Source organism: Muscardinus avellanarius (assembly GCF_963383645.1).
Source record: "Muscardinus avellanarius genome assembly, chromosome: X".
In the NCBI taxonomy this organism is placed as follows: Eukaryota; Metazoa; Chordata; class Mammalia; order Rodentia; family Gliridae; genus Muscardinus; species Muscardinus avellanarius.
The window spans coordinates 30,096,922-30,115,226 of NC_137792.1; the positions used below are offsets into that span (position 1 = coordinate 30,096,922).

The following is an 18,305-nucleotide window of genomic DNA, read 5'->3' on the forward strand; positions in this document are numbered from 1 at the left end:
ACATATACTAATTGCAACTCTGTTCTGAAAGAACATAGGAATTAGAAACAAATGTATTCCTAGTAGAATAAATTACCCAGCTTTTTAAACAGTTATTTAAGATCATGCCACATAAAGTTTTTTATATAATCTACTGTGGATGAGGATTCTAATTAAAGAAAAATGGTAGGGATTTTGTATACCTATATATGAACACATAAATAAATATATGCAACTTAAAGAATCTTTAAGAACTCATACTTCTCACATTATTTAAATTATCTTTAGCTGGGCGTGGTGGTGCACACTTGTAATCCCCGTGCTTGGGAGGCAGAAACAGGAGGATCTTACAGATTCGAAGTCAGCCAAGAGACCCTGTTTCCAAATAAAAAAGTATACAAATAGATCTGGGAGTGTATCCCGAGGTACAAGGGTTTCCAGGAACCCCAGTACTACAAAAATTTATCTTTAATTCATCAACTATTTTATACCACAGATGAGTCTCTGTTTATCACTAACAATAATAATAAAACTACTATCTTTTAACAAATTACTATGTATAAAGAAAACCTGATAAAATTGTTTTGTAAGCAGTTTTCTAAAGGCCTTTTCACAGACTGAAAGAAGCAGCTTTCAAATGGTCCAGATGGAGAGCAAAAATTATTTTTTAAATCTCTGAAAAAAATCTTGAAAATTTAATGGCATTTTTACTCTTTGGAAATTTTATATCTCTTCTCTATATTACCAGCATCTGTCTAGAGTCAATATTTATCTGAGAATCTATTTCAATTTTCTGAATACAATTCCTTTTACCTTTGAGAATGACTGCCATATTCTTGACTTTACCTTGCTTTATTCTAGCAAAAAAATTCTTAAATTTATTTTACAATTTTCATCTCAAATGTAGCTAACCTTGACATGAAGGTAATCACTGGCATTTTAAATGTCACTTAATTCACTTTATATAGTAGTAACCTGTTGTTAGGCCCAAGATTCTTAAATGAGACTGTTAAATGTTTTCTTCTCATCAGGTGGAAAGCTAAAAAAGTATAAAGTATAAGCAATTAGTAAAATATTAATAGAAACAAAAGCCAATCATAGCTTTAGTGTTCAATCATTTTACATATGAATATATTTATAAATGGCTAACTTTTTATTTGGGATATCAGTTTCTGAAAAATTTTATAGGGATGCTATTTTTCTTGCTACACTGAGATTCTTTTTTTTTTTTTTTTTTTTATTTTTTTAACAATTTTTTATTGAACATAAATAGTGTACATTTACACTATATTTGGTGCCCTCTCCCCCCGCCCCCATTTTCTCCCCCCCCCCACCAATGGTTGGCCAGGTTAACCATGTCTTATTCATAATTTTACACATGTTCAGGTGAAGATGCTCCTTAATCAAGATCGGCCTTTCGATCCAACCCAGATCACCATCAACAGATGAATGGATAGCAAAACTGTGGGAAATACACACAATGGAATTCTATTCAGCCATAAAGAAGAACAAAATTTTATCATTTGCAAGAAGATGGAAAGCCCTGGAAAGCATCATGTTAAGTGAGATCAGCCAAGCACAGAAGGAGAAGATACACTGAGATTCTGATGTGATACTGAAAACATATTTAGAATTTTATTGTGTTGATGTGGAAGAATTACATTTTAGTCAATTTAAAAATGCCTCCTTACTCTTATTCTACTAGCATTCAGCATTAGTGTTAAACTATAGGTCTATTGCAGCAGGACTCAGACCCTATTCATGAAGTGCTCATAAAAAAATGAAATCATGATCTAATTTGACAGGTTGATATTCATGTTTCCATTCCAGATTTTCAGAGGCTTTTACTGCTTACTTCCTACCTGACAGTGATCCAGAGTTTTTTGTAAAACCTCAAACCGGAGAGCTCCCTCCTTTTTACACTAAAGGAATACTCATGGTTGTAGGATTTACACCTCGAATGTACAGTAAAAAATACAAAGCAACATTGGTAATACAGGTGAGTTCTTTAAGGGCAATAATCAAGGATGCTTGATATCACTAAAATCATCCCATTTAGGACTAAGGAGAAAAGATTTTGCCAATGATTACAGATAGACAATAACAATATTGCCTTGCAAAAGTCCACTTATTTCAACTGCAGAGTATTGTATTGCTTTTCTTTTGTCTAGTAAAATAATTTAAATATGGAATATAACAAAAAAGGCTGTTACCAGTATGAGAAAGTAAGCAATTACTTCCCTTTCATACTAAGGAAAACTAAGAGTAACAAATAATGACTATAGAGGGATTCATATAGTCACATATCATTTTGGGTAATAAATCTATTTAAGGACTTTACATTCTTAAAGATAGAGACTTTGTAACCTTTTATTAAGGCAAAGGGTCTTATAAAAACATTGAAGTATAAAATGAAGAAAATAAAATAGAGATAAATGTTATTTAGAACTGAAAAGCCATGATATATATTGGGTTATTTATATAGAAGTCTCTTAGGGTGATCATTTTATTAACAGTTAAAGAAAATAAAAATTTGAAATTGTATCACTTAAGGAAATTTCTCTATAAAATTTCACACATATTTTAGGCCAAAGATAACTTTCAAATTATTTTTTTAAATGCCTATTATCATAGTGTACTTTCAGTAATACAGGCACAAAAACCATGTTGTAATCTTATGGCACACAGATATTGGTACCAAAGTGATTTCTAGACTTTTTTTTTTTTTTTTTTTTGGTGGTACTGGGGTTCCTGGAAGCCCTTCTACCTCCGGGCTACACTCCCAGACCTATTTTTTACATTTTCATTTTGGAAACAGGGTCTCCTAAACCAGCGCGCGCGGCTGGCTTCGAACCTGCGCAATCCTCCTGTTTCTGCCTCCCAAGCGCGGGGATTACAAGCGTGCGCCACCACGCCCGGCTAGACTTTTAAATTAAACAATAGTTAGTGGCAAAAGAAGAAAAGTATTGTTACCATTACTTTAATGAAATATTGAATAATGTTTGAAAAATGCACTTTTGTTTTTCATCTAAGAGTCCACGCAAGTCGCAAGTCGGAGGTGGTGGCACATGATGCTTTTAATTCCAGTACTTAGGAGGCTGAGACAGCAGGATCTGGGTTCACAGCTAGCCTCGGCTACTTAGTGAGGCCCTCTGCAACTTAGTGAGACCCTATTTCAAAAACAAGAATAAAAATAGGGATGGGGGTGTATTTTATCAGAGATAAAATGCTCCTGAGTTTAATTCCCAGCACCACATAAAAAAGAATCCATACAACCTATGCAATAAGGTAAAACCTCTCTTGTCTTGCTGCTCATACCCCAGTGTTTCCTTTGATACTCAAATGATCATATTGTACTTGCTTATTTATTTATTTATTTATTTATTTATTTATTTATTTATTTGCGGGTCTGGGGATGGAACCCAGGGACATTCAACCTCCGAGCTACACCTCCTGCCCTATTTTTTATCCTTTATTTTGAAACCGGGTCTCACTGTGTTGCAGAGAGCCTCACTAAGTTGCTGAGGCTGTCTGCGAACTGTGATCCTCCTGTCTCAGCCTCCCAAATGCTGGGATTACAAGCATGTGCCACCATCCCCTGCTCTAGTTTATTTACTGAGAGGATTAAACAGCATATTTAAGAAAATTTACAAATTAAAATTATGTTCACTTTATCCAAGTACAGTTGGTATTTCTGAAATTATTTAGCAATCTTCACCAATACTATATGTGTCTAGTTTTCTTGTATTTATTTGGCAAATTACTGGTAAAATAATTGAAGGTTTTATGTGAAGGTATATAGGATCAACTGAAACTATACCATTTTTAGTATGAGGTGGCACAATTTGATGAAGCCTATATGTGAACCATGAAATGTGGTTGAGAAATTATCATTTTGTTATTTTAACTTTTATTATGGAAAATTCCAAGTATGTGCAAAAATAATAATCTCTATCTACTTATCATCCAGTCTGGATACTTATTATGTCATGGATAATCCTGCCTCATATACATACCTATCCCCTTCCCTATCTTCCATACTTTAAAAAAATACCAGAGCCGGGCGTGGTGGTGCACGCTTGTAATCCCCGCGCTTGGGAGGCAGAGACAGGAGGATCGCTCAGGTTTGAAGGCAGCCGCGCGCACTGGCTTAGGAGACCCTGTTTCCAAGTAAAAATGTAAAAATAGGTATGGGAGTGTAGCCCGGAGGTAGAAGGGCTTCCAGGAACCCCAGTACCACAAAAAAATAATAATAATAAAAAATAAATAAATAAATAAATAAATAAATACCAGATATTGTATTACTTGCAAGTATTTCCTACTAATTTCTAAATGATAATCATAATTATAATACCATTATCACATTTTAAACTTAGCAACCATTGTATAATATTAGTACATCTCAAATATTCTATTTAGTGTTAAAAATTCCCAAGTGACTCAAAAATTTTATAGTTTACTTAAAATAGTTATTGACTTATAGGAAGCTGCAAAAATAATGTATGGTATCATCTAGTGATAACATCAAATATATCTATAGTAAAATATTAAAACAAAAAAATTAATATTGGTAAAACAGTATTAACTAAAGAAATTATTCCATTTTTATTTTTTTTTTACCTTTGTGCCTTTATGTGTGCTTCTAGGAGATTTTAGCCCATATATAAGACATATGAAATTACAGTCACAACTGGAATACAGAAGTTTTTCATCATCATAAAACAACTACCTTGTACTAAGGTTCTATACTCTCCAACACTGTCCAACATTGTTGTTCCTGCGCTAACCCTGACAAACACTAATCTTTATTGCTATGATTCTTTCTTTTACAGAATATTATATAAATGGAATTATATACTCCATAACTTTTTGAAATTGGCTTTTTATGCTAAATATAATGATCTTTAATATTCATAAGACTATTGCATATGTCATATCAATAACTTAAAATCATCATTTAGTCTGTTTAACTCCAAATCTCAGTTCTTGATTTTAACACCATCACAGTTCTTGATTTTAATACCATGCTGTCTTCCATAAAAATGAGAAGGCAACTTTAAATATTATAATTATCTAAAAAGAAAATATTATTTACATTATTATGATTTAAAAATGTATTGATTTTAAGTCGGGCGTTGTGGCACACACTTGTAATCCCAGCATTCGGGAGGCTGAGACCAGAGGATCGTGGTTCACGGATACCCTCAGCTACATAATGAGGCCCTCTGCAACTCAGTGAGACCTGTCTTTAAAATAAAGAATAAAACATAGGGCAGGGACTGTAGCTCAGAGCTCGAATGCCCCTGGGTTCCATTCCCAGACCTGCAAAAAATAAAAATATATATTGATTTTAAGCACTAAGTCAATGTTTACAACAACATGGTATTCATTGTGCTTCACTTGGAAAAAAATTATAAAATTTATATGCATATAGAAGTTTGTACATTTACTCATATATGTATACATATATACATACTTTTATTTGTGCATTATAGTATCACATCATAATGCACTTCAATGTGATGGGGACATATATGCACAAGCACTTGGTAAGCTTCTCTTCAGCTCCTTCCCCAAGAATAGTTAATTAAATATTAGACCAAACAAATTTCAACAATCATGTTAGCGAGTTTAATAATTTCCCACTCAATTAAATCACATTTAGAATGATTAAAAGCTATCCTTCCCAATTAGTAAAAAAGACTAATAGCACTTGCTTTGAGAGACCAAAATTGACTTGTTCAGTTTTACAAAATAGCAGTGCTACTACTCAAAGAGAGTAGTAAATTTATACACCTTCCATATTAAGTATGATAAATCTAAAACATTTTGCAAAAATGTGAGATCTATTATTATCTAAAATTAAACATATACATTTTATGTTTATATAAAATTCTTATGTATAAGATGTAACATACATAGCATATGTATAGGAAAATGTTCCTTTTGTAACTAAAAGCATAACCAAACTTAGGAGGTATGTGTATAAGTATATTGCTTTTAAAGGAATCTGTCATAACATGAAATAGTAGAAAATGGTAGTATAAATATATATCTTGGATTGTGTTTCCTTAGAAGCAGACTCTCAAATAATCCAAATCCAAGTAGTATATTTGCTCTGCAATATCAGGAAATAGATGTAAGAAAATCAGAATATGAGGTACAGAAGAAAAGGAAATAAAGGGTATGTTTTCTAGGCATCTGACATCAAGAAAAACTAGAAATAAATCCCATGAGTGATAGCCTAGGAAATAATGTAGCATGCACATTTTAGAATTTTCACACACAAGGAGAGACAATAGTTGGGAATTTTGACATTTTCATCTTTCACTAAGTATTATTGCCATGGTTCTATTTATAACAAAAGTCTTAACACCAACAGAAAGGCATTCTGGGGTTTCTGAAAAATACTGAGTCAAAGGGGTACAGGTACATCATGAAACTACTTAGATATGGGAATTGGATCTATTTTAATGTTATTTTTATTTTCTTAAATAGTTTCAGAATATAATGGTCAATTTGGCATTATTCTGTAAAATACAACACTGATTCTATGAGACATTAGTAATGTGGAGATATTAATTTCTTATTTTACTTTAACTTACTTATATTTTCAAAGAGAGAGTAGAAGATATGGAGCTTTATCTTTAAAATGTTTTTGAAAACATAAATGGGTGATTGTTTATATTCACATTTTGGTTGAACAAATTTGACCATAGGGAATAAAACTAATTTTTAATCTTTATACGTTTAATATTTATATATAGCATGCTAGGAGAAAAGTATATAAACACCCTACTTAAAATGTGTACACACAGCATCAGTAATTGTCAAATAATTAGAGTCAACTAAAATACATGAAGTCTAATAGGACTTTTAAAATAATATCTTTATCTGTGTTTATGTGAGTACTGGAGATTGAATTCAGGCATATTCTACATCTGAGCCACACTCCTACCCCTATTTTTATTATAAAATAGGGTCTCACTAAAGTGTTGAGGGTCTCACTAATATGCTGAGGCTTGCCTCAAACCAACAATCCTCCTGTCTCAAGCCTCCCAAATACTGAGATTATAGGTGTGTGCCACTGCACCTCGATATAAAAATGTCTTTCTAGTTAATATTTTTAAAGAGTTTTGGACATAAGTGTCAGGTAAAGAAATAATTTCCTACTTGTCTCTCCTGTTTGTTTATACCCATTAGGTGCCAGGTGTGGGTTTTGATCCTTTCATGTACCTAACTCATATTAACTCAGAAATTCTGGGTATGAGTATAGGTCTCTTTGTGTAGCCTACATATTAGTACCAAATGTAGGCATAGGCATATGTCTTTCATTTGGTCTGTCACTTGTTACCACTTCATAGCTGGTGACTAGTACTAAAAAATTTAACAATGACATATGAAAAATATAGCTTTGTTTTTTTTTCAAATTGAACATGTCTATACAAAGTACAATATTATTTAATTCATCTATATTATGCTTCTTGGTTTGTTCCACTTTTGAATCAATGACTCTGAATACATACTTACTACAGACACTAGGTAAAAGGACAAGAGATCATTAAATAAGTCCATGCCAGATGTACAGGAAATCTCTGCACAAAATCAAACTCCATCGATAGATATCACATTATAATGTGAGCCTGATATACTGCAGAATTCACTTGGCCTAGGACTTATTCTGAGCAGTTTTCTCATCATACTTGATACAAGCCATAGTATGAAGAGAAAGCTTATATAAAAACAAGTGGCTTCAGAAAATTCTGAGGAAGCAATAGAGTTAACATAGGTATGTTAATATATAGACATAGATATGCGAAAAATGCTAGACTGCCTAATAAAATGTGGCTTAGGAATTGAGCCTGACTATGGTGAATGCATACATAAGGATTAAGAATTTTAAAATAAATCTCCATATAGGTTTTACTATCTTACATTTAGATAATTATTGTTATCAATTATCTTGTACCTCTCTTTGTACATTCAAATGGTTATGGTATCTATTTTCATAATTTAAAAGTCAGCTCAACATATTTTTATATTCCTTTGGATGGCTACACTTAAATGTTCATTCATGTAATCTTCTTTAAATATATAGTTTCCACGATGTATACTACATTCTGGAAAATAATCTCATGTACACTAAATAGATTTTCTCTTAGACAGAAACTCAGTTCAACTATAGGGCAGACCTTTAACTGAGATTTCTTTCTCAGTGAATGGTCCTTTACTCATAAAACCAAAAGCTTTTTAATTTATTTACACATTAAGTATTTGTTATTATAGGTGCAATTTCAGTTTTCTAACTTTTCTCTACCCTTTGCAGAAAAGAGAAAGTATTAATGTAACTAACTTTTCCCTTTGTGTTTCAGTCTCTGGATAATTCACTTAAAATATTTCCTTCTCTTTATTTCCAGACAGAAGATATGTACTTGATGTATAAATTCAATGGGTTACCTCCAGCAATCACACCACTGATAAATGTAAAATCCAAAATTGATTCTACTAACAAGATATACGACAACATGCCAATCCGTCGACGCAATTTTCTCCGTGAAAATGCTAAACTCATTAGGACAGGAGTGTCTTCAACTATCAAGGGTGCTCCTTTGGTGATGAAGAACAAATAAAATGTTTTTCCAAGATACTTCTTGGTCTCAAGTAGAACTGAATATTTTTATGTTTATTTCATCTTTTGAAATGTTTCTAAGGAATAATAGTTTAACTAAAATAGACCTTCTGTAATGTTTGTCTTTTATAATACCAAGTTAATTCATTCTCCTAATGTCATATCTCATTTCTTAGTTGTCTATGTTGCTTAAATGGACCTCAGTTGCAAATATTGAAATGGCTTCACTTTTTAAGAGCAGAAGTACATTTGTAGTAAAACTGAAATTATTTTAATGACAATTCAAATACCAATTTGAATTGATGCTCAATTTTTCACATAGATGTTTTTATATCTTTATTTTTAACATACAGCTAAAAAGTATATATGTATAGGAAGCAACATGATGTTTTGAAATATGTAGACATTGTAGAATGGTTAAATTCAGCTAATTTTTTGTGGTAGGAACATTTAAAATATTCATTATTTGTGATTTTTACAGTATGCATATATTTATATTATTGATTAGTTACCATGTTTCACAATAAATCTCTCAAATTTATTCTTTATATTTAATTGATTTTTTTTCAGAGGGAAAGCAATGATGTTAATTTTTATTTTCTCATAAAAAACAACTTTTCCCAGTTGTAATCTGTGGTATTTCAGCTATTGAATATCCCAAGAGATTCTGCACAGCAAGCACTTTTTTGTTTTTTATTTTTTTAATTTTTTTAAAATATTTTTATTGGTGCATTGTAATCATACATTACATTGGAATACAAGACTTGAGAGGATATACAAGCACACATCATCCAACTAGCCCTCATCCAATCCCCATCCCATTCCCTTCACCTCCCTAGATCCCATGCTTGATTGGTGATTATCTCTGATACATTTGTTTATGTACATCATGAGTTTTAAAGAGGTTCCATCCTCCCCCATCCCATCCCCTCTGATTGGTCACCTTAATTGCTTCGCTATAGTGCCCTTTCTATAACTCAACCTCCTGTTACTCCTTTCCTCCTAGTTTTTGCTAATTAGGGGAAGCATCTGGTTTTTTATTTTCTGTGATATTTCTCTGTGCATGCCGCATTGCAAGTTCTGATCCCACTCTTGACAGCCCCAGTAGTGGCCTGGCCACCCGGAGGACTCTGATCCAGACCTTGCTGGCTCCAGCACCAGCCTTGGCTTACGGGAGGCCCCAATTCTGGCCTCGCTGGCCCCCGCACCAGCCTAATCCCTCGGCAGGCTCCGATCCCAGCCTGAGAAGCCCCAGCACTGGCCTTACCTCAAGGCAGGTTCCGATCCTAGCCTCGCTGACCCTGGCATTGGCCTAACCCCTCGGCAGGCTACTACCCTGGCCTCAAGGCCCCAGCACCGGCCTTGCCTCACGGCAGGCTCCAGTCCCAGCCTTGCTGGCCCCAGCACCGACCTTACCCCTGAGCGGGCTCCAATCCAGGCCTCGGAGGCCCCAACACCGGCCTTGCCTCATGGCAGGTGATAATCCCAGCCTTGCTGGCCCCAGCACCAGCCTAACCCCTCAACAGGCTCCGATCCCGGCCTCAGAGGCCCCAGCACCGGTCTTGCCTCATGGCAGGCGACAATCCCAGCCTCGCTGGTCCCGGCACCGGCCTAACCCCTCGGCAGGCTCCGATCCCAGCCTTGGAGGCCCCAGCACCAGCCTCAGCAAGCACTTTTTAAAAAATAGGTCTTGGGAATGAGTTAGAAAGGTTGATGATTCTTCATCTGCTGCCTGCTTTAAACATATCACACACACTATACTTTTTCTTTCCATCCCATCAGATCAGCTGGATAAGATCTGTATTTATCTGGCAAATAATTATCCTCAGGTCTGGAATAATCTGATGTGAATTCAATACCATTTCTCTTGATAAATTTATCTATCTTAGCCAGGCATTCTGGTGTACATCCATAATCTCAGTACTTGTGAGGTTAAGACAGGAATGTTGTAGGTTTGAAGCCAGCCTCAGCAACTTCGCAAGAACCTCAGCAACTTAGTGAAAACCTGTTTAAAAAATAACAAATAATTAAATAAAATAGGGCTTGGGATGTCATGTGGAGGTAGAATGTCCCTGGGTTCAATCCCCAGTACCACAAAAAAAATTATCTAACTGAAATTTTATATCTCTGACCAACATTTCCCCAATTCTCTTTCCTCTTCCTCCATCTCATAATCAGTAAGTATTCTATTATCTGCTTCTATGAGTTTACTTTTTATATTCCAAATATAAATATCACTAAATACCTGAGGCTGTCTGCAAACCATGATCTTCCTGTCTCAGCCTCAGCTACTTAGTGAGGTTCTTCACAACTCAGTGAGACCCTGTTTCAAAATAAAGAATAAAAATACCTGGGCTGTAGCTCAGAGGTAGAATGCCCCTGGGTTTCATCCCCAGTACCATGAAAAATAGAAAAAGAAAAGTAAATAGTGAAAAATGTACAGAAGTCTTGTTTGAAAAAATATATAGAAAAAAGGCAAAACTATCAAATCCATATAAAATTGATTTGTGCTATAAGAAGAAAAGTTGAAGTATATAATTAAAATAATAAGAGCCATCCAGATGAAGGGATATTCAATTAACCAAGATTCATTTTTCAATGGCCCAATAGTCAGTTATTTCCAAAAATGAATTAAACCTATTGACATATTAGACATACACTTTAAATCACCTATGGATTCTTCAGTGAAGTGTTTGAGGCTCTACAAGTGGACTTCCTGTCTGTCCCAGCCATACAACCCCATCAGCTAATGACTACCCAGCTCCATAACAGTGGGTTCTCCTGAAGTCACCTCCCTATCTATGCTAAAGTTTTTTCTCAAGGTCTAATTTGGAGAATACCACCTGAGGGACTCCATAACCTTTCCCTTAAAAAAATTCTACAGACAACCCTCCCTCTAACAAAACTAGTAGTAGAGTTTTATCCAGGTCTATAATTTAAAATTGATTTGCAGTAGTTCCTGTTGTAGGCAACATGAAAAATTCGGTGAGTTTTGGTTTCTTTGGCAAAAAGAATTTCAACATGTGCGAGTCAGACATAAAGGCAGAGATTTTAATTTATTTTAAAAATTTTATTATTTTTTTGGGGGGGTGGTACTAGGGATGGAACCCAGAGGCTTTCTACCTCCGGGCTATACTCCCAGATCTATTTTTTATATTTTATTTGGAAACAGGGTCTCACTAAGTGGCAGAGGCTGGCTTCGAGGCTGGCCGAGGCTGTGCAATCCTCCTGTCTCAGCCTCCCAAGCGCAGGGATTACAAGCATGTGCCACCATGCCTGGCAGAGATTTTAATTTAAGTAAAAATACAGGTTCAGAGTAAATGCTGGCCACCTCAAAAGTGCAAGAGCGACTACTGGGAGAGAGACCAAGAGCTGCCCCCAAATGACCCCAAAACAGCTCAAAATGGTCCAGAGCTGTAAAGAGCTGCCCAAAGTCTCCACAAACTGGTCCCAAAATGGCCAAAATGGCCACAAGATGGCAAAAAACTCTCCAGAGCTCTTTAGAGAAAGAGTGGCCTTAGAGAGGGGGTAGCCAGAGGCACATGGGATGGTGGCCTCTTTCTTTGATACTTTTTGGTTCACAAAGATGAGAATTCCTTTTGTATCAGGACTCCTCAAGGTAGAAACAGGGTGTCCAGGCTATTGGGGTGTGGAGCTCTTTTAACAAAAAGTGTGAATTTTTAAAGGATATTCCTGGAGGCAAACAGAACTTTGACAAAAAGTGAAGCTCAAGTTTAATCATCTCAGGAATTTCCTGAGCTAGCCCATTTTGATTTAAAAGTATGGACCTTTTTTTTTTTTTTTTTTAAAGAATAACCAAGCTCAGTTGAAGTGAAGATTTCAGATTTCAAAACCATATTTTTCTTTCTTTCCAATGCATCTCCTTTCTTTGTAAATTTTTATTTTTTCTATTCTACCTCATCATTTCCCATGTTCCATTATATTGTGTTCCTAGATCTCAAAGGAGTTTGCATTAAACCTAATCACTAAGCAGCCTCTGGATCAATAGAAGAACAAGAACACTGAATAAAAATTAAAATGTGATTAGCTACCAAAAGCAATTGCTTCAAACAGTTAAGCTATACAGAAAATCCAAAAACATTGGGGAGGATCATACATGTTGATGATATAAGGACAGTAGTTATCTTTGTAAATTGATACAGGAAGTTGAACCAGTTTCTTTTATATTCTGCACATTTCCCAAGGGCAATCTAAAGTACCCAGAAACATTTTATTTCATTTTTAGCAGCACTCAGTAGCAAGTGCTCAATACATGTTTGTTAATATTTATGATGGTAGTGTTTCAGTGAAAAACATTTTAAAATTTAGGGTTTATCCAACATTTTACAATTTCAAACTGTCTTATCATTTCTGTTTTTTCAATGCTACAAGTTTTGATTGCTCTAATATCAGATTAAACAAGACAACCAGGAAATACTGGGTATAATTTTTAAATGCTTTAATGTTGCAACAAGTTAAAGGTGTTTTGGGGATAGTTGAGTATCATGTTTCCAGCAATTTTTATACAACATGAAAATAAAATTCTTAGCATGCTTGCATGGAGAGCATTCTTTATGGTTTGAATTCCTAATTTATCATAAAATTTACATATTATAGTTTTTCTTTGTATTTTACAGAAAAACTGTTATAAAAGAAAGATGTACACAAAAACCCAGTAACATACAGAATTAATTGTAGAGACCCACTCATGAGCCTCTCCATTAACCCTCAACCCAACTTAATTCTTTTTTTGTTGTTATTATTGAGGACTAAGCACAGGACATTCTACCTCTTAGCTACACTCCAAACCGTATTATATTTTTTATTTTAAAATAGAATTTCAAGCCGGGCGTGGTGCATTCCACCCCCAATACCACCAAAATAAATAAATAAATAAATAAATAAATAAATAAATAAATAAATAAAATAAAATTTAAGTAAGTTGCAGAGGCCCTTGCTCAATTGCTGAGGCTGGCCTCGAAACTGCAATCTTCCTCCTGTTTCAGCCTCTCATGTACTGGGATTATAGGACTGTACTACCATAGCACCTGGTCTAATTTGGTTCTTGAGATGCATGATGGAACCAAACCTTCCTCAGAAAGTTTTAAAGCCACAGATTTAATAAGTGGTCTGCAAAATTTCAATTTATCTCTTCAATAATAATAATTATTATTATTATTTAATATTATACAATACATAATATTATAATTATATTATTTAATCATTATATTATACAAATTATTATTAAATTATATAAATTAATTTATATAATTAATATAATTTATAATATAATTATTATACTGGGTAATTATTATTTAAAATAATATATAATTTATATAATTATATAAATTATATAAAATATATAAATAATTATTAAATTATATAAATTATAATTATATTATATAAATATAATTAATTATAGTAATAATAATATATTAATAATAATGAAGTTATTATTATTACTATTGTTATTGTTATTATTGTTATTGTTTGTGGTTTCTGGGGATGGAACCCATGGGCTTTCGACCTCCAAGCTACACCCCCTGCCCTATTTTTTATTCTTTATTCTTTATTTTGAAATAGGGTCTGAGTAAGCTGTGGAGGACCTCACTAAGTAGCTGAGGCTGTCCGTGAACCACTATCCTCCTGTCTCAGCCTCCCGAATGCTGGGATTGTAGCATACGCCACCACACCCAGTGTCTTTTGATTATTTTTGACAAACCCTATTAACCCGATTAATTAATATCCTATAAAGTTATATTTAACCTTTTTTTTTCTTTTATCTACCTCCCTTCCATTTACTATCTAACCCCTCTTATCTGCCTCAAAACCAAAACCAGAGCTTAGTTTGCACTGAAGTTTTACCCAGTGCCTTTACTTTGACAATCTTTTTTTGCTTAGTGTACATTTCTTTCTAATACATATCTAGCAAAATACCCTCCACCTTTTAAAACTTCTCAAATTTTTCCAACAGATAAAATAAATTGTGTGGTACTGGGGATCGAACCCAGGGACATTCTATCTTCAAGATACATCTTTATCCCATTTCATTTTTTATTTTAAAACAGGGTTTTGGCCGGGCGTGGTGGCGCACGCTTGTAATCCCCACGCTTGTGAGGCAGAGACAGGAGGATCGGGCAGGTACAAGCCAGCCGTGCGCGCTGGCTTAGGAGACTCTGTTTCCAAATTTTAAAAAATGTAAAAATAGGTCTGGGAATGTAGCCCGGAGGTAGAAGGGCTTCCAGGAACCCCAGTACCACCAAAAAAAAAAAAAAAAAAAAAAAAAAAAAAACAAGATAAACAGGGTTTTGCTAACTTGATGAGAGTATCATTACATGCTGAGGCTGTCCTTCAACCTGGATCCCCATGTCTCAGCCTACCAATTTTTTCATAAAACATATTTTTCCAGCTCAGTTAACCTTTTTCCCCAGTTCTCCCTCTCTATGCTTTATACTATTGTTAACTGTTGCTACTTTATGTCTGGGAATAAATATTTTTTCTTATTTGTTTTCTGAGTTTTCAGAACACAGGGATTTTATTTTAATATTTATGTCTACCATATTACCTAATTCTCTTACTTGTGTGTGTATGTGGTGATGGAGGTCAAACTCAGGGGTATTCTACCTCTGAGCTACACGCCCAGACCAATTTTTTTTACACTTTATTTTGAAACAGGATCTCACTAAGTTGCTAAGAGCCTCACTAAGTAGCTGAGGCTGTACACTGAAAGACCCTAGCTCAGCTTAGCTAAAGCGAAGCCATGATTAACCTAAATCTGAACCCGGAAGATAGAGTGCTGCTGTGGAGGGTTTCAAAAGTCAGTAAGCCTGCCAAACAGGAAGAATGGGAGCATAACTGCTCGCTTGCAGTCTCCTGGCAGAACAGACCGTTACCCGTATGTCCTATACAATTTTCTATTAAGTAAAGGCCAAAACAACCTCATGATCGAGGTCGTCTTGTTCCCTAGTTACCGGGACCAATAGCAACTCTGTATCTAGGCTAACAATGCTTTTCTGCTTCTGTAACCCCGCTTCCGCTGCCCCTATAAAAACCCCCTGAAAAAGACCAGGGGCGCGCAAGTCTCTGTGCAGACTCTGCCGCCCACAGGTACCTGTGTTTAATAAAATCCTCATGCTATTGCATCCTGTGGTCTCGGACTGATCTCTGGGTTCCGGGGTCTCCATTCCTAAGGGAAAGACCACTCGGGGGTCTTTCAACACAAACCCATATCCTCTTCTTTCAGCCTCCAAATACAGAAATTACAAGTATGCTCTACCATGCCCAGTTTAATTCTATTATTTTTGTACAGTTTCATTACATGTTTTTTAAATTAAATTCAATATATTCATCAAAAGCCTACAGCTCGTACCAGAGACAATCCTGGAACCTTTATCCTTTTACTAGTTCAATGTTCTGCTATCATACATTTGGAATTAGAAGCAAGAATGTACATTCAATAAGTGTTCCAGGTGATTACATGGTTTACCCATTAAAATAAAATATCCAGTTAGAGAAGAAGTGTTATGGTTTGGAGAGAGTATGGTTTAGGAAACTGTTCCCTGGGAACCCCTGTGAGGGTCCCAGACACACTTTTCCCCGACCCATAACAAAAGACAAAAACGACCAAAACCAGAAAATTACTGCAGGTTCTTGTCCTAAGTTAAGAATAAATATGCATAGCTTGGACAGTTGCTGAAGATTTAAAGAAGTTTATTAGAAAGATAGAAATACAGAGAATAGAAATACAGCCCCATGCCAAAATGGCATGAGGGAGTGACTTGAAATTAATACACCAAAGGAATTACACATGGACTCAGCCTTTTATACCCATGACCTCCATCTTATTTGTGTGACTCTGAAGTAGTGAATGTCCCTGTAAGTTACCTCCCCTAGCAAGGTGTGGTGAGGTGTCTCCTTTCATGAAGGTCGACCCCTCCCTAGATCATCATGTAGATCTGTCTTTAGATAAAGGCCTAGTTCTCCTCAACTAAGTTCTATCTTTAGATAGAGACAGGCCTAGTTCTCTCCTATTGACTGGTTAATTACTTTGAGCTAGGTTAATTTACATTGGAATAGTTGCCTGCTTTTAGGCAGAAACCAAGTCCTTGCACAGATTTGCCCCTCACCCAATTTTTGAAATATATTAATAATTATAGCTTTCTCAAATCTTCCTTGGCCATTCTCAATACTGGAACAAGAAGGACATGGATATAATTCAGAAAAAGCATACATTAAAATAGCAGCAAATAGAAGATGAAATGGTTTACAGTGAGAAGAAGCTGATTAGAGAGAGAAACATCTAGATTGTACTCAGATGAGAGAACACCAAACAGAGGATCCTGACCCAAATTATTCAACCACAGAAAGTCCTAGGTAATGTACTAGACATGACAGTATCATCACCCTGGGAAGGAAAGGGTAAAAGGCTATTGTAAGAAGCCCTAAGTTTGATTCCAAGCCAACCTCCCAGTATGCACATCATTGAAATTTACATTAAGGAAGGTAAAAAGAGCAATCATTGAGGGTCTTTCTTCTAACAGAAATATTTTAGTATTTTAATGATTGTCTTGTAGTGACTTATTTTAGTCTGTTTACTCCTAAAAATGCCCCCACTTCTTTCTTTTATTGTTTTGTACTAAGATTCAACCCAGAGGCATTCTATTTCCAAGCTACCCTTCCTTTAGCCTTATTTTTTATTTTGAAATAGGATCTCACTAATTTGTTGACAGACTCCCTAAGTTGCTGAAGATGGCTTCAAATCTGCAATCTTCCTGTCTCAGCCTCCCAAGAGCAGAGATTATAAATGTGCACCACAAGACACAGCTGTCTTTATTTTCAAATTATACTTTTGCTAGTTATATAATCCTGAGTTCATAATAATTTTCCTCTCAGAAATTGGAAGGTATTACCTCATCTTTTATGACTTTTCTTGTTGATAATGAGAAACCTGTTGTTTGTTGAAATATTTATTTTTAGATCAACTGCCATTTTTTAGCTTACTTGTTTTTTATTTTGTTCTTGATCTTCTGGAATTTCTCTTGTATAATCTGTTGTGGTGAAATATGTTCAGTGTGTGAGGGGAGAAGTAATTCCCCCAACACAACCACACAAACAGAAAAAACAGAAAAACTGCAGGTTCTTGTTCTGAGCTAAGTATAAATCCACATTAGCCTGAACTCTTGCTGAATATTTAAAGAAGTTTATTAAAAAGAAATACAGAAGATAGTTATAGCCTATAGCCATATGCCATGGAGAATGGCACAGGGGGGCAATTTGAATGAATATACAAAAGAACTCCAGTATACTGAGTGTTTTTATCCTGATCAAGTCTGTAGCAGGTCCTTTGATCTGTAGATATGCTGCCCTATCTCTAGCCCAGTTTTCTGCTGTCTCCATCTCTGAACACAGACCTCTACACCTTTTGCTACCCTCCCAAGATTTGTTAAATTGCTTCTCTGGGATCTGGGATTTCCTCCCACCCCTTAGGCCATCTGTCTCTCTTTAGAAATGTAAAGAGAACTTTTCCCTGGCTGCAGCTTTCTTCCCTTCTCTTTAGAAATGTAAATTACAAGTCCCTTCTTCCTGACAGTCCTGGCATTCTTTAGTACAAACGATATATTTTCAAAATTGGAAATCTTTCCCAATACTGATACATTAATACATTTTCAAACCTCTTTCTAATACTAGTACATAATCC

At 35.0% G+C, this 18,305-nt stretch overlaps 1 protein-coding gene across 1 annotated transcript in view; it reads left to right on the forward strand.

Annotated features, from left to right (window-relative positions):
* Nucleotides 1-8,609, forward strand: part of CFAP47 (cilia and flagella associated protein 47) — a gene marked incomplete at both ends in the record, with an annotated part of 367,798 nt that extends 359,189 nt beyond the window's left edge. Inside the window, 2 exons of the mRNA XM_080718845.1 lie at nt 1,810-1,978; nt 8,397-8,609. Of these exons, the coding sequence (XP_080574971.1) occupies nt 1,810-1,978; nt 8,397-8,609 (382 nt within the window). The remainder of the gene's footprint in view (nt 1-1,809; nt 1,979-8,396) is intronic.
* Nucleotides 8,610-18,305: the final 9,696 nt, after the last annotated feature.